Source organism: Panicum virgatum, chromosome 4K, assembly GCF_016808335.1.
Source record: "Panicum virgatum strain AP13 chromosome 4K, P.virgatum_v5, whole genome shotgun sequence".
In the NCBI taxonomy this organism is placed as follows: Eukaryota; Viridiplantae; Streptophyta; class Magnoliopsida; order Poales; family Poaceae; genus Panicum; species Panicum virgatum.
The window spans coordinates 9,268,136-9,296,110 of record NC_053139.1 but is presented as its reverse complement, the minus strand read 5'-3'; the positions used below and the strand labels follow the sequence as shown (position 1 = coordinate 9,296,110).

General features: G+C 45.5%; 2 protein-coding genes across 3 annotated transcripts; both read left to right on the top strand.

The window, feature by feature from the left end:
- Positions 1 to 106: 106 nt before the first annotated feature.
- On the top strand, positions 107 to 27,967 carry LOC120704692 (chromatin structure-remodeling complex protein SYD-like). 2 transcript variants are annotated; one of them, XM_039989175.1, is made up of 41 exons: positions 107 to 379; positions 1,277 to 1,393; positions 1,482 to 1,543; positions 2,571 to 2,776; positions 2,859 to 3,578; positions 3,670 to 3,872; positions 4,257 to 4,456; positions 4,574 to 4,638; positions 4,733 to 5,529; positions 5,799 to 5,896; positions 6,005 to 6,190; positions 6,267 to 6,447; positions 6,552 to 6,719; positions 6,798 to 6,841; positions 6,958 to 7,014; positions 7,156 to 7,252; positions 7,359 to 7,531; positions 7,607 to 7,820; positions 8,044 to 8,169; positions 8,253 to 8,342; positions 9,014 to 9,130; positions 9,238 to 9,318; positions 9,406 to 9,513; positions 9,646 to 9,815; positions 9,977 to 10,055; positions 10,136 to 10,210; positions 17,829 to 17,926; positions 18,019 to 18,126; positions 18,210 to 18,267; positions 18,352 to 18,573; positions 18,656 to 20,576; positions 20,712 to 20,795; positions 20,909 to 20,983; positions 21,122 to 23,224; positions 23,367 to 23,435; positions 23,579 to 23,749; positions 23,850 to 23,894; positions 23,979 to 24,119; positions 24,235 to 24,546; positions 24,627 to 25,925; positions 26,002 to 27,967. In XM_039989175.1, the coding sequence occupies exons 2-41, from the start codon at positions 1,289 to 1,291 to the stop codon at positions 27,750 to 27,752; spliced, it is 12,879 nt and encodes a 4,292-aa protein (XP_039845109.1). In that variant the 5' UTR covers positions 107 to 379; positions 1,277 to 1,288; the 3' UTR covers positions 27,753 to 27,967. The 2 variants fall into 2 exon arrangements, with proteins under 2 accessions (XP_039845109.1, XP_039845108.1); XM_039989174.1 differs by having other exon boundaries at positions 21,122 to 23,275.
- Positions 15,874 to 16,745, top strand: LOC120704693 (secreted RxLR effector protein 161-like). The gene is made up of 2 exons (XM_039989176.1): positions 15,874 to 16,504; positions 16,605 to 16,745. Exons 1-2 carry the CDS (start codon positions 15,907 to 15,909, stop codon positions 16,631 to 16,633), a joined length of 627 nt encoding a protein of 208 aa, XP_039845110.1. The 5' UTR covers positions 15,874 to 15,906; the 3' UTR covers positions 16,634 to 16,745.
- Positions 27,968 to 27,975: the final 8 nt, after the last annotated feature.

Below are 27,975 nucleotides of genomic sequence, written 5' to 3'. Positions count from 1 at the left end.
TAACCCGCGAAAAAGAAGAAGCAAGCCCAACTCTTTTTATACAGCCCGGCCCAAGAAGCCGTCGGCGCCGTGAGCCCATACAGAAGACTCCCACACGCTATAAGCCGAATACCACACGGAACAAGAGAGAGAGAGAGCATCACTGCAGGGGGTCTAGTGTGAAACTGGGAAATGGCGAAGGCGACGAGCTCGAGCTCGGGCACATAGCTCACGCGTTGCTCCTGCCACGGCCGCCGCGCTCGCCGGCGGATCTCCCGCCGCGCAGCCTCCGCCGCCGCCGGAGGCCGCCAGCTCTCCCGCACGGCGGCTCCGCGGCTCCGCGGCTCCGGCCTTCTCCCCTCCTCTTTCCCGCTAGGGTTTTCTCCGATCCCCAATCACAGTAAGTCGCTGCCGCTTGCCTGGGTTCCCCCCTCGAGTTCAAGCTCACCCGAGGTGTAGGTTCGGTCTTCCTGTGCGCGGATTTGGGGATCGTGGTCGCGATCAGTATAGCTCTGTTTCCCAGCTAGGGTTAGTGCTTCCCGTAGTCAATTTTGGGTGCGAAGTATATAGGGAAGGTTTTTGGGGCGATCTAGTTGGTTCACCCCGCTTCTCAGTAGCTTTGAGCGCACCTTGTGGCGAATTGGTCTAGTACATCGATGATGAGGGGTTGTTTGGATCTTGAATTGAAGCAAACAAGATGTAGTTGAGTGGTTTTAAAGACTAACCATCTGCAGGCATGTTTTCTTAGATTAGGATAAAGATTGGATACAAATAACCAGCCCTGAAACTCAGGAAATAGGTTTACATAAATACTACCTATACTTTACATAAAGCCAGTTTTATCCAAACAACTTTTCAGCTAAATGCTATCCTAACAGAAGCTGATTTCTTTTGATCAGTGAATTGCATGCATCTGATGTTATAGTTTGTGAAGAGGTCCATATCATGTACCATAGACCTGAATTATCAACACAAACTTTAGCTGCAATATTGCACTATCTATGCTGTTTTCTTACAAAACCTTCAGCTAAAGTGGCTAGGCCAACATTTTCTAAGTTGTATGCGGATTGCCATGAGACTGCGAAACTATATTTGCTTTCGCCTACTAAATCTGCTAAAGGTGCATCCGTATATTGCATACTAAAAATAGTCCTGAAACATCAAGCCACTATATCTGTGCCTCTAAATTGTTATTTGTTGCTTGAAGGTTGCCACATTTTTTAGTTTAACATGAACCATGGGCTTCCCTGAATATTCATTTTTTCTTGCATTTTGATTGACCTCACTGTGATGACAGGTTAATTCAGAAATGGCTTCATCACAGCATGTTGAGATGGAGGCTGCGAAACTTCTTCATAAACTTATTCAGGAGTCGAAGGATGAGCCTGTTAAACTAGCAAAGAAACTTTATGTGGTACGCATCTCAACCAATAATGCATAAGGGTATGCAAAGTCTAAAAAACTTTATCACCTTGTTTCTTACTTTTTGCTTGATGTTCCAGATATGTCAACATATGAAGCTAAGTGGAAAGGAGCAGTCACTACCATATCAAGTCATATCGAGGTGAGTGTTTACTTTGGTTCTTCAGTATCTTTTAGAATATAAATGAGAAAATGTCTCAAATCTTGGCTAGAATTCTATAGTATCTTTGTGGAGCATTCTCTAAATTGTCTGAAACTGAATTTTTTTTGTTTGATCTTTTTAACTTAATATGTGTAGCCATATTGTTTTTATATTGGAGTTGCAAAAAAGAAAAATGAAGAAGGGGGTGGTAGATGTGCCCTTAAAAAGAGAGAGAAGAAAATAAAATAAAGAACTTAATGGAGGGAGCCTTTAATTGTATTTTACTGAAGCAGGTTTCTTTCAGTGCGATAGAGCCAATTTCCCAAGTAGTTAGGAGAGGAAAAGTTGGAACTAGTATAGGCCCCTGTGGGCAACACAGGACCTAGTAACACAAAAATCTGTTTTTTTTAACACACAGCCACCCTAACCTGAAGGAAAGGGGGGAAAGAAGAAAGGGCTAACAGTGCAAATGAGGCTCATCCTTGTGTCAATCCTGTGTTAAGACGGTGGAGGATTTTGGATGTCGGGGAGGTTACTTGGTAGTCAATTGTCCATTTTGTATATTGGAACAATTGTGTTTTGCTTCTTCTTTTGGGGTTGGAAATTTTATGGTTTTCAGAGGGAGCAGTTCTTGGAGGCTTTCCTTCTTTTGAGGTTAGAAAATTTGATGACTTGCGGAGTTCCCCTTGCCCCACCCCAACACGCACACGGAATGAATATTGACTTACGCACATGCAACAGCCTGGGGAAAAGAATTTCAGTTTGCATGTACAAGTACCAATTGTTGCGACCTGTGTAGGGAGATATCATACTTAGTAACACTATGTAATTGGATGCTATATCCATATCGTATATCTCAATTGGTGTCGGATGATTTTTCACGCAGCCGACACCTACGGTTAAGCAATCTTTAAGAACAAATGATCCAATTAGTTGAACTTCAGCAGGTAGAAATTTAACAATGTAGGCTGAAGCTTTCGCCTCGTCCTAATTCAAAATACACCCATACTGTCTGCAACGTCTGCAGGGCTATGCTGACAGTTGTAAACCAACATGGAATTGATATGGATGCATTGCGATCATCGCGAATTCCATTTGCTGGCGGCCCGCAGGCTGGGGATTCTAGTGTTGCCATGCCAAAGGACAAGGAGGTGATAGGTAATCAGTCTCCCATGGTTGGAAGTGATGCATCCCAGAATAGTGGGCAAGCTGGATTTTGGCAGTTTCCATCAGGTAAGCAGCTTGATGAAAAGGAAAAGTCTGATAGTTTTGGAGATATGATTTTAACTTCCTAATGCATCTTTTTTGTTGTCAGGTTCAACAGATATGACAACGCACGGGGCATCTATTTCGGCGAGGGTACCCACAGGGCCAAATAGGGGTGATTTTTCGGCAGCTGATATTCATCAAGGCTCAATGTCACAAAAGAGTGGTAGGTCCTCTGGCATTGAAAGCCCTGCAAGTCTGCAGATGGAGGACACCAGATCTATGAATTCACATGATTCTTTGAAATCTGATGAGAAAACAAGTAAGAAAACCTCTTCTAAGAGAAAAAGGATCGATTCTAAAGGAGCTGGAGAATTGCATTGTGAAGACAACTCAAAATCAGATGCTGTCTCCACTGGACAAAATACCAGAAAGGGGAAACAAGTTGGCAAAGCTGGTAGGCAAGGTCAGCCTTCCATGGGGATGGAGCATGAGCAACCGCGTTCACTGCAAGGTGGTACTGCTCTGGTGCCGCCGTTACATGGTGGTGCACCTTTTATCAGGGCTCACCAGGAAAATGCACTGACTTCTTCTGGGAGGACCATTGACAAGACTAAACCATTGAATCCATTCACAATGGCTCAAATTCCAAATTTTCCTGAAGGACTGGGTTCTAGTGGTGTCCCTATTGAGCTGCAGAAAAGTATGCAGGGTGGAGCAAATTTATTTAATGCTGGTTTTGGCTGGAACCAAAATCCACAAGTTCCAATTATGAAGAATGCTCAAGGGTCTATTCCCAATTTAATGAGTTCTGGAGTTAATGTCGAAGGTACTTACATTAACCATAATATAATGGTGTAATGAGAAATACTGGAGTTCAAATACTTACCTTGTTGATAACGAGCTTGCTTCTATTGCAGGGAAAGTTAATGCAGGGGCACAGAGACCTTTTAACTCTACTTCTGCACCACAAATGGGAATTCCCACTGTTCCTCCTTACAATTCCTCATCCTTTGGAGATAGCTCACATTTTCTGGACAAAGGCAAGGAATTGGCTTCTGGCAGTACTGGCACTGAACTTCATTCGATAGCTAAAGTTACATCTCTGCCTGGGATTCCTCATGTAAGGCCTTTGCTTTAATACTTTGAGATCCTATGTGCATAGACTTACGTAATATTTCGGATATCATGTAATGTACCTTTTAGATAATATGTTGTCCACTGGAAGTAGGAATGGTTGGATATTCATTCTCGTAAGGTTCAATTGAGCTTACAGAAATGTATTTGATGCATGTCTCGATGAATCTGTCCGAGTCTGAATCTGTCCGAGTCTGAGCGCCTTAGTTGGTTTCCTACCAGGTTGATCATTTGCCTGGTGCAACATTCTTCCACCAGCCATCTTGAGGAGCTTTTTGTTTGCTCATCTGTTCATTAATAGTTGTACCTTAAATAGCTAATGCAATCTTTAAGAGTTCTTATTTGAGACAAATGTAATGTAACTTTCCAGGGAAGTCCCATGCAAGAAAGGCAAGGTATTATCAGAGCACCACAGAGAGTTGAGGAATCTTTGCAAGAAGGCAGACCGTCTGCACTTTCGAATAGAAATACTGGGTCAAGTCCAATGTCTCACACCTCTTCCAGCATACCATTCAAAGAACAGCAGCTGAAGCAGCTCAGAGCACAGTGCTTAGTATTTCTTGCATTTAGGTCTGCATTTCTTTTCGTATGTCTTTTTCTTTTAGTTTCCCTGAGTATATCCAGTTTTCAGAGCATGACATTCAAACTTCATTTTGTGGCACTCATGTAGACTATTTTTTCTTGTAGAAATAATTTGCAGCCCAGGAAGGTGCATCTTGAAATTGCCTTGGGCAGAGGGCCTCCTGCAGAAAGTAAGAACTAAGAACCAAGAAAAAAGCACACTGTATGGTCTACTTGATATTTCTGTTTGGTCATATCAATGATGAGTTTATTCTTGAAAATCAGGTGACAGTGCAGGTCAGAGGGGCAGCGAGAGCAGATTGGCTGATGGTTTGGGAAAGGAAAATGGAAGCAGTCGGGAGAATTCTGGTGTTTTTTGTAGGCAAAGTGATATCTCTAGACTTCCATCCACATCTGCAGGAAGTATTGCAGAGGTTGATTCCTTTCCGAAGGACCCAGAAAATGCCACAAAGAAGATCAAGGTAGCTGAACAGGATAAATCGTTGATGGAAGTAGAAAATATGCAGCAAGCTTCTGTTATGCAGGGAACTAGTTCTGAAATGCGTTCCCAAGAAATGGCATCTCCCATTCCATCTGGACCACAGCAGTCATACTTTCAGGGAGATGCGAGAAGAATCGCTTCTGATATCCAAAGAACTGATGCTGAAAATATGAACCGGAATTTGAGTTGGGGTGGCATGGGGCCTACTGCTTTGGGTGGTAATAGACAACATCTAAATCAGGAAACTAAAGAGTCGCTTGCACCTTCAAAGCTACACAATACGCCTGTTGATGGTTACAACTCCAATATGCCTGGAATAGATCAGACTCCAGAGACTGTTGGAGTTGGTGATGATGTCGAAAATGGTAGCCACGCAGCAGAGATTGTGCCCGAGCAGGCTGCTGATGGAGAAGAGGATCTCTCGGAGTTTGATGATTTACCGTCATCTCCTCCAAAGCACACAATGACGGAAAAATGGATCTTGGATTACCAGAAGAGAATGTACAATGAAAAACAAAAAAGGACACTGGAGCTGCATAAATTGCACAGCAGAATGTCTGCATCCTATGAGATGCTAAAGGTTTACCTTCTCCCTTTGACAGCCTGAAATGAGAAAGACATCTTTCTAGAAATGTTCAAATACGTTTATGAATATCTGTTCCATAACCTTCATTAATCGTTATTTTATCAAATTCAGGATTTGCATGCTAGCAGCTAATTTTTGTTATCAGATCTGGTTTAAGTAAGCTAAGTGTGTGCATGTTCTTTATATTACACGACTAGATTTCAGCTTGGCCTCTGTTGGCTGGCTGTAAACCTTGGTTAAATTTAAATTTCCTACGTCTTCAGGAAAGCGTTAATTCATCTGAAGATTTCTCCGCAAAGACAAAGAGTGTTATTGAAGTTAAAAAACTTCAACTTCTGCCACTTCAGCGTCGTGTACGCAGGTTTGTTGTCGTTGGAGATCCCAAATGAATCTTATTCTTTTCTTTATATGACTATATGTTTGTTTAACCATGTGATTCTGGTTTTGTTTTCTTGATTCTATCGTGCAGTGAATTTTTGTTAGATTTTTTCAAGCCCAGTGCAGCTGATTTGGAGCGCATAAAAGCAGTGAAGAAACATAGGCATGGAAGGCGTGCGAAACAGCTTGAAAAAATTGAACAGAAAATGAAGGAAGAAAGGCAAAAGAGAATCCGTGAGAGACAGAAGGAGTTCTTTGCTGATATAGAGGCTCATAGGTTGGATACCAATCTCTATTGCATTCATCATTCTATTGTACCATTTGAACTCATCTCTACCTGATTTCTTTTGCAGAGAGAAACTTGAGGACAGCTTCAAGGTTAAGAGAGAACGCCTGAAGGGTTTCAATCGATACATAAAAGAATTTCACAAGAGGAAAGAACGCATTCATCGGGAGAAACTGGATAGGATCCAACGAGAGAAAATCAATCTTCTTAAGAACAATGATGTCGAGGGATATCTTAGGATGGTCCAGGTGAGGCTTATATTTTGACTTACCTGTATATTTGAGCTTAGCCCTTCATTTCAGTATCTATTTGTCTGATTTGAGTCGCTTTGGTAAATATTGCCACATTGTAGGATGCAAAATCTGACCGAGTTAAGCAACTATTGCGGGAGACTGAGAAATATCTACAGAAACTTGGGGCCAAATTGCAGAATGCAAAATCCACAGATGGACGTGCATCTTATGTTTCTGATAAGAGTGACCCTGCAAACGACATCGAAGATGAGAGCTACCAGCCACAGGTTATTTGCTTCTCTGTTACTCAGATTTCAGTCTCGTTCATATTTGAGATTTACTTAACTGTGATGTTGACTTTGCAGCATTATCTGGAAAGTAACGAAAAGTACTATCAACTGGCCCACAGGTACTTTTGAATTGGATAAATTACATCTTCCCTTTTCAGTGGGAATAAGAGCATGTTCTTGATTTTAGATCCTCAATCCTTTTCTAATTCTGACATGTTTGCCTATGTTTTTCTAGTGTTAAGGAGACTGTGAATGATCAGCCATCTTATCTTCAGGGTGGAAAATTGCGAGAGTAAGCTGAGCTATTCATTCTGCTGATCAAATTCCCTTATACTTTTGCGTATGATAAGATATTCTTATCATTTTTTTAAAAAAATTCTGCTTCCTTTTCGATAATTTATACTTGTTTGTCGGTTTGCTACCTGTTGTACAGGTACCAGATGAACGGTTTGCGTTGGCTGGTTTCATTGTACAATAACAATTTGAATGGAATACTAGCAGATGAGATGGGTCTTGGTAAAACAGTACAAGTAAGACACAGTGCAGTGTGTTTAGCACTTATTCTCATCTGTTATATAGTTTAATAGTTGTTTAAAACAGTTACCTGAATCCTTATTTGCATTGCTGCTTTGTCAGGTAATCTCTCTGTTATGCTACCTTATGGAAACAAAAAATGACCGAGGACCATTTCTTGTGGTTGTACCATCATCTGTTCTTCCTGGATGGGAATCTGAGCTAAGCTTCTGGGCACCTAGTATAAATAAAATTGCTTATGCTGGTCCTCCGGAAGAAAGGCGCAGAATGTTCAAGTAAATATTAATTTTTTTCAATTCATCTTGCACTAGCCCACGTATATCTTATTCACTTCACTTATTTTCTTTCAGAGAGATGATTGTTCATCAAAAGTTCAATGTTCTTTTGACAACATACGAGTACTTGATGAACAAGCATGATAGGCCGAAACTAAGCAAAATACAGTGGCATTATATAATAATTGATGAAGGGCATCGTATAAAGAACGCTTCTTGTAAGCTCAATGCTGATCTGAAGCTTTATCGGAGCTTTCATCGACTATTGCTGACAGGAACTCCTCTGCAGGTTCTGAAGTTTTCATTTGTACTGTTTATATATTAGTTCAGTCTGTTGCTTTTCTAGTAATGTCTGCGCCAACTGTTGGCTGCCTAAAATGCCTCTACCCTCTATATTAGTTATATATTACTCAACTACCACGAATCTCTCTCTCTCTCTCTCTGTGTGTGTGTGTGTGTGTTTCTTTGTGTGTGCGCGCGCGCGCTAATTTGACGTGCTTTTTTCTGTGAAGAACAACCTCGAGGAGCTGTGGGCACTCTTAAATTTCCTTTTGCCCAATTTATTTAATTCATCAGAGGACTTTTCTCAGTGGTTTAACAAACCATTTGAAAGTAATGGTGATAACTCACCTGATGAGGTATAGTTCAGTTTTATTTGATGTCCTAAATAGTTTCTGTTATATGGAATGATGTTTGACAACATTATATTTTCTGTTTGAAGGCCTTACTTTCAGAGGAGGAAAACTTGCTGATCATAAATCGTCTTCACCAGGTTCTTCGGCCCTTTGTACTCCGAAGACTTAAGCATAAGGTCTTTGATTTCACAATCTTAATGCCTGTTTTGGAGAATAATCAAATAGTTACATATTTACATTCCAGCAATCCACTCCGCATTCTCCATTAGCTTGGCTGCTCTACTCCATGATTGGTAGCTAAAAGCTGTCTCTTTTCAGAGCTTACATTTGCAAACAATGGGAGTGCGTGATATATGTTGGCTTGAGCATTGTCCTCGTTCTACAATTTAATTCAAGCCAACCAAAATGTCTTCTATTCCCTTTCAGTTGTTTTTGAAATTTGACATTGGTACTGAACCGTCGGTATTCAACAAAATGAAATGAAAAGTACTCCCTCTTTTATTTGTTAGGGTTAATAGCGTAGTGGAGTTTGAAGAGTCAAAACTTTATAATCTAACAACTAATCAAATTATATGCATACTTAGTGATGAAAGTTATATCAATAAATTTATATTTCACTTTGTGGCAATTGATGATACACTGGGAAATAGATTAATGGTCAATCTAAAGACTTTTAGAAATCCTAATATGCCGTATAAGAATTTAAGGGAGTAATGCATTGTTGCAGATCTCCTAGTTACCACCTAGCAATTTGCTCATTAGGTTGGGGATTCTTATCATCTTCCTTTCTCATCTTTGTCCATATCCAGAATTTGTGCAATATTTAAGTTTTGTTTACTATCTTCAGGTTGAAAATGAGCTGCCAGAGAAGATTGAAAGGCTTGTAAGATGTGAGGCATCTGCTTATCAGAAACTTCTTATGACAAGGGTGGAAGAAAATCTTGGTGGAATTGGAGCCGTTAAGGTACACAGCGTCTGACTGTTCTGAGTTGATTCTTGTGTTAATTCTTATTTTTCGTTTCCTAATTATTTCAAGGATCCCATCTTAAGATGCTAGTTTATTATCTTTAGGTTCGCTCTGTGCACAATTCCGTCATGGAACTGAGAAACATATGCAACCATCCTTACCTGAGCCAGCTTCATGTTGAAGAGGTAAATGCAAATCTTCCATTCTGCCTCACTATTTTTATTTTTGAATCCTTATCTGTGCCCCATCAACTGTTTCGGTTCTCTTTGTAGATTGAGGGCTATCTACCTAAACATTACCTGCCATCTATTGTGAGGCTCTGTGGAAAACTTGAGATGTTGGACAGACTGCTACCGAAACTCAAAGCAACTGACCATAGGGTGCGTGAATACTAACTGGATTTAGTTTGACTTACACATTTTAATTTGAGCTTGAATGCTCTTTTTTCTTGATTCTTGGTTCCTTTTCTGGTGATTAGTTCTGATTCACTGACGGCAACTACAATCCTATAGGTTCTTCTTTTTTCTACAATGACAAGATTGCTTGATGTAATGGAGGATTACCTGGTTTGGAAGAAGTATAAATACCTTAGGTTGGATGGGCACACTTCTGGCCATGAAAGAGGAGCTCTTATTGATAAATTTAATGATCCTAATTCTCAAGCATTCATTTTTCTTCTTAGGTATGTTACAATTGTATCACTAGTTCTTATAAAGAAAGGGAGCTTAGCGAACTAACGAGGCACAAAGCATGCTTGGGCTGCTGATTTGATTAATTTTTAAAGTAATGACCTATTTGACCGACAAATACTTAGCTCTATGGTTCACTACCCCTTTTTGATAGCATACGAGCTGGAGGTGTTGGTGTCAATCTCCAAGCAGCTGATACTGTTATCATATTTGATACCGATTGGAATCCTCAGGTACCTAAATATCTAGATATAATGTTATGGGAATATATATAAACACTACATAAACTCATTCCTTTTGATATTATATCCAGGTTGACCTGCAAGCACAGGCTAGGGCCCACAGGATTGGTCAGAAGAAGGAGGTTCTTGTTTTACGTTTAGAAACGGTAATGATTTCTTTTGATGCTATGTTGAAAGTTCATTTATTGAGTTAATAAATTGAAAGGGCATACCCAGTGATGATAGCTTGCACACTGAGGGTTGGGGGATGGGAATTTCTAGGCAGCCTTTCCCTCCAGGACACAAGTAGATAGAGGACTACTCAGTGAGTCGAAATTGAAGAGGGTAAATAATATCTGTTGGTGAAAAGGCAGAAAGTATAGCTCAGAAAGAAAATGAATGATGTCACAAGTTGAGTTCGTTGTGGTTAGACAGGACTACTTTGACACTTTAGATAACTAAGTTTTTGGCTGTGTCCAACACTTCTATTTTGAACTGGTGTCTGGGGTAGAGCCCGTTATGTAGTATCCTGACAGCATACTATTTTGGCTTATCTGAGAGAACCTTGTCATCATCTAATAAATGAATTAACAAAAAGAATTTATGAGGCCATGTACAATGCAAGGTGCTTAGGCACGAGTGCTTAAAGAAAGAATGTTGCCTCATTATCAAGCACATTTATAAAAGTTAATCTCTCCAATGCAAGCAGGTGCTTAAATACGCTCAACCACCATGTTATTAAGCAATTGCAAACTTACGCATCTTATCCACCTTATGGGCACCTGGTTCATATGGTGGCAAAGAAAACAGTTTTCCACACTATGTGTAAGCACCTCCATTGTTACTCCGTTGGACGACCAGGTTTTTGTGGATTGGTGGGCTGGGGCAATGAGCAGGTTTTCTGGTCAAGTAAACTGTAAACAAGGGATTTAACTCCATCATTATCCTAGGAGCATGGTTAGTTTGGAAGCATTGCAACTACTGTGTCTTTGATGGAGGGATCCCTAACTTATCCTGGGTCCTCTTGGCTTTTAGAGAAGAAGCTCAGCAGTGGTCCGTAGCTGGGGCTTGAGGAGTTTCCTATCTCCTTGCCCTGGTTCCTACTTCCTAGCTGCTCTGGTCAGGTGGTCTGGTCCTACTTAGTTTCTTACGATAGACAGACTAGGGTGTGTTACAGACTTCAGCCCTGTAACATTTTTTGTTTAGGGGGGCTATCCCCCCCTCCTCCCTCTTTCTTTCTTCTTAATATATTATGATGCACAGCTCTCCTGCATGTTCGAGAAAAAAAAACTCAGCATGTCTACTGCAGATGTTCTGCAATGTATAACATTCCCATGGTTAGATACATGCACCATGACACAACCTTGTTATTATCTGATAAATGAATGGGCAAAAAAGTTTGTGAGAGCATTTAGTTCACAGGTACTCGTTATATTTCTTCCTAGTGGGTTAGATAAATGCATGCTGCTTTTGTGGGACCCCATGCTTTCTTTCTTTTCCCTGTTCTCAATCTCATTTCTTGAGTATACAGTATCCCGTGTTTCCCTTGTGTGAACTCACCTTACCATTGACAATTTTAATGCAAGTACTAGAGGGTTGCACTAAGGTTTCAAATCAAGTTAAGAAGATTAAACTCGAGTTTAAGTGTCAATCTTATAACTTCGAAATTCTTATTGAAACTTATTAAATGTCATTTAATTAAAATGATTATCATGATTAATTACCTGTGAGATTTCAATTCCAATATCATCTTTGATAGCAAGATTCAAAGAACAAATGTGCTACAGTTAGCACATGATTGAACAATGCTGGAACGAATTGAATGTTTGTCTATTTTGTTTATTGTCATCTAGGATGAATTTACACTTAAACTTTTGCATGCCCACTTAATTTTATATGGATCACATGCATGACGTTTCAACAGTTTTTTGAAACATTGTGACATGTTCACGTCCCTACTTGTGTGTGTGTGGGGGGGGGGGGGTGTTAGATAATCACCATGCTCTAGCTTGTACTTTTTCTCATGCCTGCAGGGGCTCTTGCTCCCCCTCAGTCATGCCAGCCATTTGATTTTGGGCGGCAAAGACTATTGTACATAGCTGTAGCTGCAAGTAGCAGCGTGGTAGCAGTAGTAAGTAGTAGTAGCAGCAGTAGCTGGTAGAGGTAGTGGCTGCAAAGCACTATAGAGCCTTACCTTGTAAATGCTTACCTTGACTTGGCTGTGAATATAAGGAGAGCAGCTACAGCTTGGCAGGACTAAGCAGCTCCACTTCGTGTGCTCTTTTTGAGTCCTTCTTCCTCTCATCTTCTTCATCTTCCACCTGCAAGCAAGAGGGTGTTGTGTGTGTGAGGGAGTGCCAACAAGTGGTATTCAGAGCTTGAGTACTCGAGCCTGGTGGCCATGGCTTCCTTGGATCGTGAGCGTGTGCGCGGGCGTTCCCCGGAGCGGCGCGGGCTTCAGACGACGTACGTCGTGAAGAAGACGGTGCGGGACGCCGGCAACGCGCAGTACCCCATGCTCACCCGCACAAACTACGCCGAGTGGGTGGTCTTGATGAAGGTGATGCTCAAGGCGAGGCGCCTGTGGGCGGCGGTGACCGTGGGCACCGACGACGAAGAAGACGACCAGTCGGCCATGGAGGCCATCCTCAAGTCCGTGCCGGCAGAGTACGTCGTCCCGCTCGGCGCCAAGGACTCCGCCAAGGAGGCCTGGGAGAGCTTGGAGACGATGCGGCTGGGTGGCGACCGCGTGCGCAAGGCGAAGGCGCAGCAGCTCAGGCGGGAGTACGAGGCGATCGCGTTCCGCGATGGAGAGGCCATCGAGGACTTCGCGCTGCGGCTCACCTCACTGGTAAGCCATCAAGCGCAGGTCGGCGTCGACATCGGGGAAGAGGAAGCGGTGGCAAAGTACCTGTGGGTTGTGCTGCCCCGGTTCGCGCAGATTGCGCTCTCGATCGAGACGTTGCTCGATATGAGCACGCTCTCGATCGAGGACGTCACCGGGCGGCTCAAGGCGGTCGAGGACCGCGCGGAGGCCCCCGCTCACACGACTGCCGGCGGCCAGCTACTGCTCACGGAGGAGCAGTGGGCGGCGCGCTTGCGCGAGAGGAAGTAGGGGGAGGGCTCCACTGTTTCGCGCGGCGGCGGCAGAGGCGGTGCGCGCGGCTGGCGGCGGCGACAAGGAAGGCGGCGATCACGTCGCCAACAAGGATCGTTGACGCAATTGCGGCAAGATCGGGCACTGGGCCCGCGATTGCAAGGAGCCGCGGCGCCAGGAGCGGACACATCTCGCCCAGGATGACGAGGAAGAGCCTGCGCTGCTCATGGCGTAGGTCTGCGCCATCAACACCGAGGCAGAGGACCACGACGGGCACGTCGAGCTTGATGAGCCGCGCGCGCGGGTCAACCTCGGGCGGGCGGAGGAGGAAGCAGAGGAGGTGTGGTACCTCGACACCGGCGCGAGCAACCACATGACCGGGAACCGCGCGGCCTTCTCCGAGCTCGACACCAGAGTCGTCGGCACCGTGAAGTTCGGGGACAACTCCGGCGTCGACATCCAGGGGCGCGGCACGGTCGTGTTCCAGTGCAAGAGCGGCGAGCACAAGGCGCTGACGGATGTGTACTACATCCCCAAGCTCCGGAGCAACATCGTCAGCATTGGCCAGCTCGACGAGCGTGGCTGCCAAGTGCTGATCGACAGCGGCGTGCTCCGGATCAAGGACCGCGAGCGCAAGCTGCTTGCCAAGGTCGAGCGCGGCAGGAATCGCCTCTACACACTGGCACTGCGCATTGCGCGCCCGGTGTGCCTGCCGGCGCGCTGCGACGACGAGGCATGGTGCTGGCACGCACGATTTGGCCATCTGAGCTTTGATGCTCTGGCCAGGATGGCGCGGCGAGGCATGGTGCGAGAGCTGCCGCTGATCGAGCACGCCGGCGAGCTCTGCGACAGCTGCCTTGCCGGGAAGCAGAGGAGGCTGCCATTCCCCAAGATGGCGAGCTACCGCGCCGACGACATCCTCGAGCTCGTCCACGACGACCTCTGCGGGCCAATCACGCCGGCAACGCACGGCGGGCGGTGCTACTTCCTGCTCCTGGTGGACGATTGCAGCCACATATGCAGCCACTTTATGTGGCTGCACCTCCTGTCGAGCAAGGATGAGGCGCCGGCGGCCATCAAGGAGTTCCTGGCGCAGGTGGAGACGGAGACGGGGAAGAAGCTGCGCGTGCTGCGGACGGATCGCGGCGGCGAGTTCACCTCGGTCGAGTTCGGCCTCTACTGTGCGGGACAGGGCGTGGAACGCCACCTCACGGCGCCGTACTCGCCGCAGCAGAACGACGTCGTGGAGAGGAGGAATCAGACGGTGGTCGGCATGGCGAGGAGCATGCTCAAGGCCAAGAAGATGCCGGCGGCGTTCTGGGGCAAGGCGGTGAGCACGGCGGTGTTCATCCTGAACCGCGCGCCCACCAAGAGCCTGGACGGCACGACGCCGTTCGAGGCATGGTACGGGAGGAAGCCGGACGTGTCCTTCCTCAGGACGTTCGGCTGCATCGGGCACGTGAAGAAGACGAAGCCCAACCTCTCCAAGCTGGAGGACCGGAGCACCCCGATTGTGTTCCTGGGGTATGAGTGCGGCAGCAAGGCCTACCGGCTCTACGACCCGCAAGGGCGGCGCGTGGTGGTGTCCCGCGACATCATCTTCGATGAGGCGGCAAGCTGGAGCTGGGAGGAGTACGGTGATGGGGATGCGGTGCGCGGAGCCTGGAGGGACTTCGTCATCGAGCACGTGGAGGTCCAGGACGGGGTGATCGCTGACGGGGAAGCAGCGGCGAGCCTAGGTGGCGGCTCCCCTGTTTCTGGTGCGGCGGCAGCAAGCCCAGGCGGCGGCTCCCCTGCTCCAGCCTCCCCTGTTTCGGAAACAGGGGAAGTCGAGCCGGCTCCGCATTCGCCTGCGGGGCAGGCATCGCCGGCCACACCCGTGGCACTGTCACCGGGCTCTGCATCGCCGATCCACTTCGTCACGCCTCCACCGAGCGCCTCCTCGAACGTCGACGCGGAGTACTCCGGCGAGCCGCTTCGGTTCCGCGCGGTGGTCCACCTCGTCGGCAACACAAGTCCGCCAGGGCAGGCGGGCCCGTGTGCTGGACGATCTCGAGCTGCACCTGGGCAGCGCAGAGTAGCCGACATGCTTCGCCGCAGCAGAGCAGGAGGAGTGCTGGCGGGCGGCGATGCTGGAAGAGATGGCGGCGGTGGAGGAGAATCGCACATGGGAGCTTGTGGACCCGCCGATCGGTTGCCAACCGATCGGGCTCAAGTGGGTCTACAAGGTGAAGCGGAACGAGCGCGGCGAGGTGGTGCGGCACAAGGCGCGGCTCGTCGCCAAAGGATTCGTGCAGCGCGAAGGCATCGACTTTGAGGAAGTCTTTGCGCCGTGGCGCGCATGGAGTACGTGCGCCTGCTGCTGGCTCTGGCAGCCTGGAGGAGCTGCAAGGTCCATCACTTGGACGTGAAGTCGGCGTTCCTCAACGGAGAGCTCGCTGAGGAAGTGTACGTGCAGCAGCCGTCGGGATTCGTCATCGCCGGCGAGGCCGCGCACGTGGAACATCAAGCTGGACGCAAGCCTCGCGTCGTTCGGCTTCACCAAGTGCGCCACCGAGCACGCCCTCTACACGCGCTGATCGAAGGGAGGACCGGTGGTCGTTGGCGTGTACGTCGACGATCTCATTGTCACCGGCGCAGAACAGCAGGACATCGACGCGTTCAAGGAGAAGATGAAGTCGAGGTGGCATTGAGGTGGAGTAGGGGAGGGATGCCATCACGCTCCGCCAGAGCTCCTACGCTGGGAAGCTGCTGGAGCGGAGCGGGATGGGCGAGTGCAGGGCGTGCCAGACGCCCATGGAGGAGAAGATCAAGCTGTCAAAGGACAGCACTGCCCCCTTGGTGGATGCCACGAGCTACCGGAGCATCGTCGGCGCGCTGCGCTACCTCACGCACACACGGCCGGACATCGGGTTCGCCGTGGGGTACGTGAGCCGGTTCATGGCAGAGCCGCGGGAGGATCACCTCGCCGTGGTCAAGCATCTGCTCCGCTATGTGGCAGGGACGCGCGACTACGGGCTCGTCTACCTAAGGAGGAGCAGAGGAGAGCTGGAGCTGATCGGGTTCAGCGACAGCGACATGGCGGGCGACGTTGATGGACGAAGGAGCACGACTGGCGTGCTCTTCTTCCTTGGAGCGTGCCCGATCTCCTGGCAATCGATGAAACAGAAGGTCGTCGCGCTGAGCACTTGCGAGGCAGAGTACAGTGTGGCGGCGACGGCATGTTGCCAGGGAGTTTTGTTGGGGCGGCTGCTGGCTGAGCTCACCAGAGAAGAAGCTCGGGCACCCGTCCTGATGGTGGACAACCAGTCCGCCATCGCCTTAGCAAAGAACCCCGTCCACCACGACCGGAGCAAGCACATCGACACCAAGTATCACTTCATCCGTGACTGCGTCGATGGTGGACAGATCAAACTCGAGCATGTCGAGACTGCTCGACAGCTCGGGGACATCCTCACCAAACCACTTGGGCGCGTTCGACTCACAGAGTTGAGGACCAAGATTGGGGTTGAGGAGATCAAGCAAGAGCAAAGCGATTAGGGGAAGAATTGTTAGATAATCACCATGCTCTAGCTTGTACTTTTTCTCATGCCTGCAGGAGCTCTTGCTCCCCCTCAGTCATGCCAGCCATTTGATTTTGGGCGGCAAAGACTACTGTACATAGCTGTAGCTGCAAGTAGCAGCGGCAGTAGCTGGTAGAGGTAGTGGCTGCAAAGCACTATAGAGCCTTACCTTGTAAATGCTTACCTTGACTTGGCTGTGAATATAAGGAGAGCAGCTGCAGCTCGGCAGGACTAAGCAGCTCCACTTCATGTGCTCTTCCCGAGTCCTTTTTCTTCCTCTCATCTTCTTCATCTTCCACCTGCAAGCAAGAGGGTGTTGTGTGTGTGAGGGAGTGCCAACAGGACCGCGGGGGGGGGGGGGGGGGTTAGGAGCAATTGGATATGAAATCCACAGCCACACTCACTTAAGAATCCATAGAAAACATAAATAAATGTATTTAACTTATGGAAATGCAGAAGACCATGATTATTAGGTCATGTACAACAGTTTAGACAGCTGTTGCCTGTTTAGCTGTCTATGTGATATTTAATACGTACTCTAGTTGATGTTGGTTTGCATGGGAGCAGTAGACGAGATAGTAGACAGCAACATACTCTTTCCTCATTTAATGATGGCCACATCACCTCATTTTACTTATGTGAACTTATATAGACGGCTGCTGTCTAACTGTTGTACATGCCCTTAATGATTTTCTTTAGTAAGAACTGATTGTTTCTGCTCCTGTTTAGGAGGCATGACACAGTTTGATGTTTTCAATCCAAATGAGGAAAACCTTTTAATTTTTTAGGTAATGCAAATAAATATAGTTGCTCCTTTGGCACTGACTATGTACTAACCTTCTTGAGGAGTTTTTTCTTTATTATGTACTACCTCTGCCCTTAAATATGTGTTTAGGACAAGCTGATTAGTTAAAAATGAAGTAATTTGCTTTTCCTAAACGTCATATATTTGAGAAAGGAGGGGTATTTGTTCGTGTCGTAGCTGATCCCCTGATTTTTTGATGACCTAAATATCCTAAGGAGTACCTCTTGGTTTAACCGAAATTGATACCTTCTTCTAGTTGAGCTAAAATTTTTCAACATTGAAATTTGTTTTGACTTTTAATCTATTTTGCTGAATGTAAGGTCCGGACTGTTGAAGAGCAAGTCAGGGCTTCAGCAGAACACAAATTAGGTGTTGCTAATCAAAGTATAACTGCTGGTTTTTTTGACAATAACACAAGGTAAATTCTTCTGTTGGCTCAAATAATTTAGCACCCCGTTTACTGGCCCCTTCCCCTCCCTCTCTGATTCATACTGTGGGGTATTATTGTAGTGCTGAAGATCGAAGGGAGTATCTTGAATCACTACTACGTGAGTGTAAGAAGGAAGAAGCAGCTCCAGTGTTAGATGACGATGCTCTGAATGATATTCTTGCTCGGAGGTAAGATCTGTTTTGATGTGACTCATGTGAGACTATGAATGTTTGTATTAACATAACATTGCGCTTCACTTTCTTTTCTGCAGTGAAGCTGAGATTGATGTATTTGAATCTATTGACAAGCAAAGGAGAGAAGAAGAAATGGTATGCTGGATTTATATAAATTTCTTGCAGCTAATGTTTTTACATATCTGCCTTCTTGTAATTTCTGTTGCATCCTCCTCGCAGGCGGCTTGGCAAAAGGTGGTTCAGGATGGTTCTACTAGTGGGCTAGACCCTGAAGTATTGCCTTCTCGTCTTGTAACTGATGATGATCTCAAGCCCTTCTGCCATGCTATGAAGCTTTACGAGACATCAAATGTGAAAAGTGTAAAGGTGAATGTGAGGAAGAAGGGTGAACTTGGAGGCCTTGATACACAGCATTATGGAAGGGGTAAACGAGCTCGTGAGGTCGGTTGCACGTTGTCTTTAATTGTATATCTCACTTGTGGTCTGGTAAATTTTATTTACTAATTCATGGATACACTTATAGGTTCGCTCTTATGAGGACCAATGGACTGAAGAAGAATTTGAAAAACTTTGTCAAGCTGATTCTCCCGATTCACCCCAACCTGGTGGTATGTCAAAGGATTTAGATATTCCTAAAGGCACTAAGCCTGAAATTCTTGTGGACAGTTCAAAAGAACCAGAGCAAATGAGGAAAGAGGAATCCCCAACTGTTGGGGACTCCCCACCAGCGAAACGGCGGAGAGGTAGACCTAAAAGGTCGGATATTTTCTCATCTCCTACTACAGCTCCAACTGATGCTGTCAAACATGAGACTGGAACCACACAGGATGGTAGTTCTGCGACACCAGCAAGTACCATCCATTCTGATGCACCAGCTACTCCAATCCATTCTGCTGTTTCAGATGTTAACTTACATTCTATTTCACCGGCTGATATTAACAAACAAGCGTTTGGTACTGAGACTAAGCCTTCTGGTTCTGTCACTGTTCTGGAAGGACCTGTAGAAAAGGAAATTGGTTCATCATTACAGAGTGTTCATAATGTGGCAGCTCCTCCAGCACCTCATCAACCAGCTAGAGGCAGGAAAGTCCAAGCAGGAGAAACACCTCGCAGACGAGGCCGAAAACCAAAATCTCTAATGCCATCTGGTGTAGATGATCTTAGCCTTAACCCAACTGTTTCAGCTGGTAGTGGAGTGGCAGACACTAGTTGTGTTTCTTCATATACTCAAGTGAATACTCCCCCATCACAAGGGAGTGCTGTGGCTGTGGAAGGAATCCAGAGGGATTTGGTCGCAGTTAAACTGGATACATCGTTAGCAGATAACGGTAAGCATGTTGCTCCTGTTCACGAAGGAGATAAAGGTGCGACCATTTCAACACCTGTGGCAAAAGATATTTGTGCTGCAACTGTGACATCAGACAATACTATGATGCTGGCACCAAATACTCATAATGAAAATGTTGGATTGCTTCAAGTGGCACCTGCACTTACTATGCCTGTGGTTTCAGAACATGTTGCGGTGTTGGATAAGCCTGTTGAGAAGCAATCTGCTTCACGTCGCCGCAGAAAGAAAACATCTGGTAGTGAGGATTCTGGGGTCAGCACTAGACAAAGATCAGCTATGAAGAAATCGTATTACACTGTTAATATTGATGAAGTTGGTTCTGGTATGACCCAAAGTGAGAAATCAGGAACAATGAAGGAAAGAGATGGCAGTTCACTTCAAAATACTTCTAATGATGTACCAAATATTAACTTACCATTGCATGAGAAGTCTGGGTACGATTCTCAACCAAGCACACCTATAGCTGTCCCAATCAATGAAGCTACACTACCTAGTGGTTTTAATGATACCTGTGCTACTCATTCTGAAATTACACTTGCCACATCTGCCAATCCTCCTGTTGTTGATAAACTGGTTGATTTTCACCTTGATGTGTCTGCTGCTTCCCAAAATCAAGGGCAACTCAAGACAGGGGAGGACCGTGTGGCAATGTGCTCTGAAGCCCCTGCTATTAAGGATGCCACTGTGGTACCTTCTGAGGTTGACAGCGCTCCTCCAAATAAAGCACCAGGCAGGAGGAGAAAAGGGTCGGCTCGGGAACCACGGAGCAGAAGTAATTCTGCAACAGCTACAAGTGAACGACGCGCCCGACTTGGATTGAAGCAGGCGGAGGACATAAAAAAGTTAGAGAGATCAGCAAGGCCAACCACAATAGTCGAGCAACTGGGAGCTGACTCTTTAAGAGCTGAGGTTACCACTGCTTCTGTTTGTGAAGCAGAGAAGAATCCTGAGAGTCATGTGTCATCTGACATTTCAATTCTGGTGGGGAGTCATGTGTCAGGCGCATCAATTACTGAAGAGAGAACTGCCACGATGATGTCACAAACTCCTCCAGTGGCTAAATCAGAAGAAAGAAAACTTCCAGGTGATTTACAAGGTATCATTTATTACTCCCAGACCGCAGTTCTGGTTCCAGATGAGAAGAGTAGCACATTCTATGCTTTTACTTCCATTCCAGTAGTAACAGTGCCTGACATTACTTGTGTATGTCTTCATGTTTCCTTTTTCCTAGGTTCTGATTTTGATAGTTCAGTACCACAAATGAAGCTGGTTTCAGCTGTGGAATCAGCACCTGCAATTGATGAACACATGCAAGGTACTCCTTCCCACACACATGTGCATATACAAGCAGTCCTGGTCCAGACGAGGAAACAGTATTTTATTTAAAAATGGCTTATATTTCTTATGCATTGCTGCTTTTGTTTTCAGGTACTGAAGTTAATAGTTCAGAACAGACAAAAGTGGTTTCAGCTGCTGAATCAACACCTGATGAACATTTGCAAGGTACTTTTTATACACATTCACCCACTCGTGTGCCACAATTCTGGGTCCAGATGAGAAAAGTAGGACACTATTTGCTGTTTCAACATTATTAGTACCAGTTGCCGACAGTATGAATGAGTTTAAACTTTCTTTTTTCAGGTATAGAGATTGATAGCGCAGAACAACCAACAAAGACAGTCTCAGCTGCGGAATCAGCGCCTTCAAATAATGAAGAACATGCAGCGCATGGAGTGCATCTTAAGACTGCTGATGTTGATACGCTTATCTGTAGTGCAGCAACATACATATTGCAGGATAAAATTGATAGCAGTGCTGCTTGCCACTCAGATACACCGTGTGCAAGGCAGTCTGATGCATCACTACTAGATGTTAAAGCTCCTCATGATGCCTCAGCTAAATACACTTCTGGCTCCACCAAAGATGATGATTATGTCTTGCGCAGTGAAGGCACTGATGTTGATGTCACTGTTTCTAAGCAAGACGACGTGAAAGTTGATGACACACAAGCTGATGATATTTCGAGGGGTTCATCTGCTACTTCACAATCAACTCAGTCAGGTCAGCCTCCAGATCAAGTTGAGAGTTTGGAGAATAGGAAGGAACAGGTGAAACTGGAAGAAACATTGGATAAGAGTTCTGGTGAAGATCAAACTCATAATCAGGGCAATGAAACTTCCCACAATGCAACATTATTAACAAACACTCCTTCAGAAAACTTGAATGAGAGTTGTTCTGCTCAAGTACATGGTGATACATTTAAAAGTAAAGAAAATATTGTTGAAGTTCATGCTACCATGAATATTGATGTCCCTGAGGAAGCTCTGGATGCTTCATCCGCACAATCTCAGAAAGAGGCCAGCACGACAGACTTTGGTGTATCTACCGATGGCGATACATTTGAAACTAAAAGAACTGTTGGAACCCATGCTGCCATGAATACTGATGGTCCTGAGGAAGCCCAGGATGCTTTGTCTGCCCAATCTGATAAAGAGACCACCATGGCAGAAGTTGGTGTCTCTACCGATAGTAGTCCCACAGTTTGCAAAGCACATAATGATCTTGAGGGCCAGGTATCTTGTGAAGAAATCTTGGTTAGGGCTGATGGTGACAACCGAACCCATAGCAATACAAATGATGTTTCTAATGATGAAAATGAGGATGCCATTGTTAGTCCTGTTGACACCATTAGAGAACCGATAGAAGAAAGCGCCATTAATGTTTCAGAAGATTCTGATATGAATAAGCAAAGCTGCACCTTGAATTTTGGAAATGACCCCCCTGCAAGTACACTGGCGACAGTTGAGTCTAAGAAAGTTATTGGAGATGCTGAAATTGTTTGTGCTGGCAGGTTAGAATCTTCTGGTACTGAGACTGAAACAGTGGGTATCAATGAGATCTCTATTGCTGATCTGGAGAGAACAAAAAAAACAGGGGATTTGGACGAAAAAACTGGCAGTCCGCTGTGCGGTGATGTTCTTGGTACATCACGTTCCATGATAGGTGTGTGTGAAAAAGCACCTACTGAAGATCTTACTGCAGGTAGCCATTCAGAAGCACCTAGTTCACTTGTTGCTCTAGAACCAGCTCAAGAAACTACTGCTGCAAACGCAGTAGTATTTATGGATGCCTGCAATGCAGAACCTGATGGTGATTCTACTATCGGAGCAAAACATACTGTAGAAATGGTTCATTCTGCGGAAGAGCAATCTGCTGCATCTGAACGTGGTGAGACACAGGAAAAGCCAACCGTGATTTGTGGTCCAATGCTAAATGAATCTGAGACTGCAGGGTTGGAAGATGACTGCTCATTACTGAAGCATAGTGGTCATACTGCCTCATCTGAGCTTCTTGTTGTAGCATCCAATCCAATCAGTGAAACTTCTGATATTCAAGTGGAATCGGAGGCAATAAAATCAGATGGGTACTGTGCAGAAGATAAAGGCATTGGATGTGAAACTATCATGGAATTGGAACCAAATAAAGAAACTGCTGTTCCTATGCAAGAGGATGTTACAGAAGCTAATGATACTATTGCTACATACAAAGCATGCGATGATTCTGATAATCATGCTTTTGGTGAAGCGTCTATGGAAATGCAATCAGAGAACAAGGCAGCATCTTCTATTCAGTCTGGTTTAGAAAATGTAATCATACAGGCTCCTGCACTGTCTGATGGAATGGAACAAACCAATATGGCTTCAGCTTCAGAACTAGCACCTGAAAATGATAAACATATGCAAGGTACTTTTATCACGTGCATGAGCCCACACATGCACATCAGCACATGCCATGGTTAGAAAAGTAGTATGCCCTGTGCTGTTTTTTTCAGTTATAATAGTAACAATTGCTGATGTTTCTGTCTTCTCTCCTTTTTTTTTTCCAGGCACTGAAGTTAATAGTTCAGACCAACAACCAAAGATAGTCTCACCTGCTAGTGATGAACATGTGCAAGGTACTCATTCCGACCCACTTGTGCCCACACACATGCGTGCCATAATTCATGGCTCAGATGAGAATAATACATCCTTTGCTGCTGTTATTTTTCAATGGTCGATTGTAACAGTGGCTTATCATTCTTAGCTCTTATTTTTTCAGATGTTATGGTTCATATTTCCGAACAACAAACAGAGATGGTTTCAGATGCAGAGATTGGCACATTGTGTGTCCAGGAGGCTGCAATTGTTGATAATGACAAAACAAGAGGAACAGTTGATCCACATGACATAAGAACACAGGCTTCTGCATTATCTGGATGTGACTTGCTTGGTAACCCCCACCCCTTTCATCTCCTCAGCATGATGAACGTACTTTTCGTCGTTTAATGCATGTATGGGCCTAGACACTCATGTGCATCTGCATTTTTCAGCTGTGGAGGCACATAGTTCAGAACAAAAAACAGTATCTTCACCAGGTGTGCAGAGTGTTCAAAACTTTGGAGTAGTTAATATTCACATAAATATTTATGCATGCCTTTGCTGTTTCCTTTTTTTCCCAGGCGAAGAGATTCAATCAGCGGATGCCAAGGAGACTGCCATTGCTGATCATGAGGAAACAGGCGATCAGAGTGGCGTCAGTACACATGCTCCTCTATCAACTGAATCTGAAGAAAAAGGATCATCTGGAATTGATTTGCATGGTGAGCACTAATATATCTAGCTCTGCATTTTTATGCTTATACTGTTGCAGTATTTAAATTTGTGAATAACTTGCTAGCCAATTAGAACTTTATCTTATCTGCACTGATGATCTAGGATGCAACATGCATGAAGTGCATCAGGCAACTGGTGATGGTGCTATATTATCATCTGGTGGAGAACAGGACATGTTGCGAGATAACATGGGTAATGGCGGTGGCGTGGAGCTACCAACTTGTCAAAGAAAAACAGATTTTGAGGGTGACAAAGATCATTCTACTGAACCTCCTGCAACTACCCTGGTGATGGCTGAATCTTGTAAAGATACCAGTGATGCAGAAATTATTTGTGCGGGCAAGATAGAATCTTCTGGTGGCAGTGATATTGGAACAGTCGGTGTCCAGGAGGCTACCGATTTTGCTGATCAAGGTGAGAATGGCATTCTCTTTGCATTGTTTAATATTTATTGCATATCTTGGCTTAGAACTCACTTGCATATGGCTTTTCAGGTATTGAGGCTCATGGTTCAGAACAAATGAATAAGGTTTCAGTTGCACAAGCGGCATCTACCATTGCTTTAGTAGGATATTCTTCTTCAGAAGACTCAATGTGTAATGATTCTACCCGAGCAGCTGATGGTGGCGATTCTTTGGATAGTAAAGGAGCTGGTGTTGATGGCCAAGAAACTACATCAACTCAAATCACCTCTACTCTTCCAGAGAATACTGACATGGATTGGCAAAGCTGCCCCTTGCAATCTGGGAATGATTCTCCTGCAACTACTGCAGCTGTGGTTGAATCCGATAAAGATACCAGCGATGCTGGAGCTGCTTGTGTTGGCAAGACAGAATCTTCTACTAGAGTTGGGATTGAAATGATGGGTGTCCACGAAACTTCCATTGCTAGTCAGCATGAAACAGTAGTAACAGGTGATCTGAACAAGGAAAATGGCAGTTTGCAACGTGGTGATGGCTGTGTTACATCATGTTCCACATTAGTTATTGCTTGTGAAAAAGCACCTAGTGGAGAAGAGGTTATTGCGGTTGGCCATTCAGAAGTGTCCACTTCAGTTGAACTTGTTGCTGCACAATCAACTCAAGAAGCTACCATTTCAGACCGAGAGGAAACTGTTGTCTATGAAAAAGCAACTAGTGGAGAAGAGCTCACCATAAGTAGCTGTTCAGGTGCTCCCACATCAGTGGTACTAGTTGGTAGCGAAGCAACTCAAGAAACGATGTCGAACCAAGAACAAATTATAGATGCTGTGGGTTCTAAGCATGAAAGCAAGACTGAAGATGTTAAAGCTTCTGAAGAGCAACCAATACTATTTCGACTTGTTGATTCACATGCAAAGCCAACTGAGATCTGTGGTCATATGCAGGAGGAATCCAAAGAAAACTTGATAAATGATGGCTCAGAACCTAAAGATGGTAGCCCTACTGCCTCGTCTGAGCGTGTTGCAGAACCCAAGCCAATTGATGAAACTTCTGTTATGCAAGTGGAACTGACAACGAGTACAGGGGATGAATGTGCAGCCGAGGATCACAATGTTGCTCCATCTGAAACTGTTATGGAATCGGAGCCCGTTCAAGAAACTGTTGTTCCTATGCAAGAGGATGGTGATGTGTCAATGCCAGTAGAATCAGAAATTGTTGCTAGGCAAGGGGATGTCACAGATGTTAATGATACTACTATCATCAGCGAAGTATGCAAAGGTACCGAGTCTCATGTATCTGGTGAAGTACGAATTCCAGTTGAGTCATTGTCACTCAAGGTGGAACTGCCGAGCGAAACAGATGACTTTCAAGGTACACCCCCCTCCTCACAAATTTTGATTGGATTTTTTTTTTGAACCACCTTAATTGAGTCAATATATTTTTCTAGATCCAAATCAAGGGATGCAACTCGATGAGCATGAGGTGCGAGATTCGCCTCAGCCTTATGCTGTAGCTGATGATCTTCCCACTATATTGGGAGCTGAGGTATTAAACACCAAGTCTACACCTGGGGGATCAATTGCAAATTCTGGTGGTGCTGACACTGAACAGAAGTTGCCACCTTCATCTGGTGAGGCCATGGTAGACACACCCAACCAAGAGTCTCAGGAGGCTTCAAGCTCTGACCCTTCAGGAAATGATGAAATTGCAAAGATGAAAGAGGAGGCTGCTGCTGATGCTGCTCAGGGAATGCTAAACAGCGAAACTGCTCATGGTGGTGAAAATATAGAACTTGGTGAAGCTGACACTGAAGTGCAATTGCCACCTTCATCTGTTGAGGAGGCCACGGTTTGCATATGTAGTGAGCCACCCAGCCTTGAGGTCAAGGAGGCTCCAAGCAGTGATCCATCAGGGAGTAATGAAAATTTCGAGATGGAAAACGCTGCCGCCGCTGCTGCTCAGGGACTGTTGAACACCGAACCTGCTCCTGGTGGTGAAAACGCAAAGCTTGGTGAAGCTGACACTGAAGTGCAATTGCCACCTTCATCAGTTGAGGCCGCCATGGTAGAGATATGTAGCGAGCCACCCAGCCATGAGGTGAAGGAGGCTCCAAGCAGTGATCCATCAGGGAGTAATGAAAATGTCGAGACGGAAAAAGCTGCTGATCGGGTACTGCTAGACACTGAACCTGCTCCTGGCGGTGAAAATGCGAAGCATGATGAAGCTGACACTGAAATGCAATTGCCACCTTCATCTGTTGAGGAGACCATGGTAGACATATGTACAGAGCCACCCAGCCATGAGGTGAAGGAGGCTCCAAGCAGTGATCCATCAGGGAGTAACGAAAATGTTGAGACAAAAAATGCTGCTGCTCAGGTACTGTTAAACCCTGAACCTGCTCCTGGTTGTGAAAATACGAAGCATGGCGAAGCTGACACTGAACAGCAATTGCCACCTTCCTCTGGTGAGCCGATGGTAGACATATCTCGTGAGCTACCAAGCCAAGAGGTAAAGGAGGCTCCATGCATCAACCCTCTAGGAAATGATGGAGATGCCAGGACGGAAGAGGCTGCTGCTCAGAGATCACTAAACATGGAAACTGCTCATGGTGGTGAAAATGCAAAACTCGGTGAAGCTGGCATGGAGCTACAATTGCCCCCATCTGGTGAGGCAATGGTAGAGATATCTAGTGAGCCACTCAGCCATGATGCTGCCTGTGAATCTTCAAGACTTGCTGGAGCTGATATGGAACTGCAATTGCCACCATCTGGGGAGGCTATGGTAGATACATCTAGTGAGCCACCCAGCTCCCAAGAGGTAAATGAGGCTCCAAGCAGTGATGCTTCGGGAAATGATGAAAATTCAAAGACAGAAAAGACTGATGCTTCTTTGCAGAGACTGCTAAACACCGAACCTGCTCTTGGTGAAAATACAGAACTCTGTGAAGCTGACACCGAAAAGCAAGCGATACCAGTATCCGAAGAGGTTATGGTAGAATCATCTAGTGAGCATGGCAGCCAAGAGGGAAGGGAAGCTCCAACCACTGACCTGTCGGGGGATGATGAAAAAGCTAAGTCGGCGAGGGCTGCAGTTGTTGCGGAACTTTTTGGAGATGCAACAGAAGGCAGTTCAGATCAGCCATTGCTATCTCCCAGAGGTCAAGGCGAGGATGCAGATGCTGATGGAGGTGTAGAGTAAACTATGCAAATATTGTCCTAAGAACTACTAGAGTCCGTGTAAGTAAGAACTGCCATTAGAGCTTTAGTTGTGAGTTGTAACCCGTGGAAGCTCTTACTGAAATTAATGCTAGTTTACGTGGTGCTGAGATTACAGCAGCTGTGGCGCACGACAGTTCATTGTTTTCAAACGTGTGAATGCTCGCTGAACTTATGTGTGTCGCTTGATCCACCTTACATCGCGT

Coding starts and splice junctions, on each gene's coding strand:
- LOC120704692 (XM_039989174.1), top strand. CDS start 1,289: ATGGCTTCATCACAGCATGTTGAGATGGAGGCTGCGAAACTTCTTCAT. Junction 10,056..10,135: donor ATACCGATTGGAATCCTCAG/GTACCTAAATAT, acceptor TATTATATCCAG/GTTGACCTGCAAGCACAGGC. Junction 25,926..26,001: donor CGAAACAGATGACTTTCAAG/GTACACCCCCCT, acceptor ATATTTTTCTAG/ATCCAAATCAAGGGATGCAA.
- LOC120704693 (XM_039989176.1), top strand. CDS start 15,907: ATGGGCGAGTGCAGGGCGTGCCAGACGCCCATGGAGGAGAAGATCAAG. Junction 16,505..16,604: donor CGACCGGAGCAAGCACATCG/ACACCAAGTATC, acceptor CCTCACCAAACC/ACTTGGGCGCGTTCGACTCA.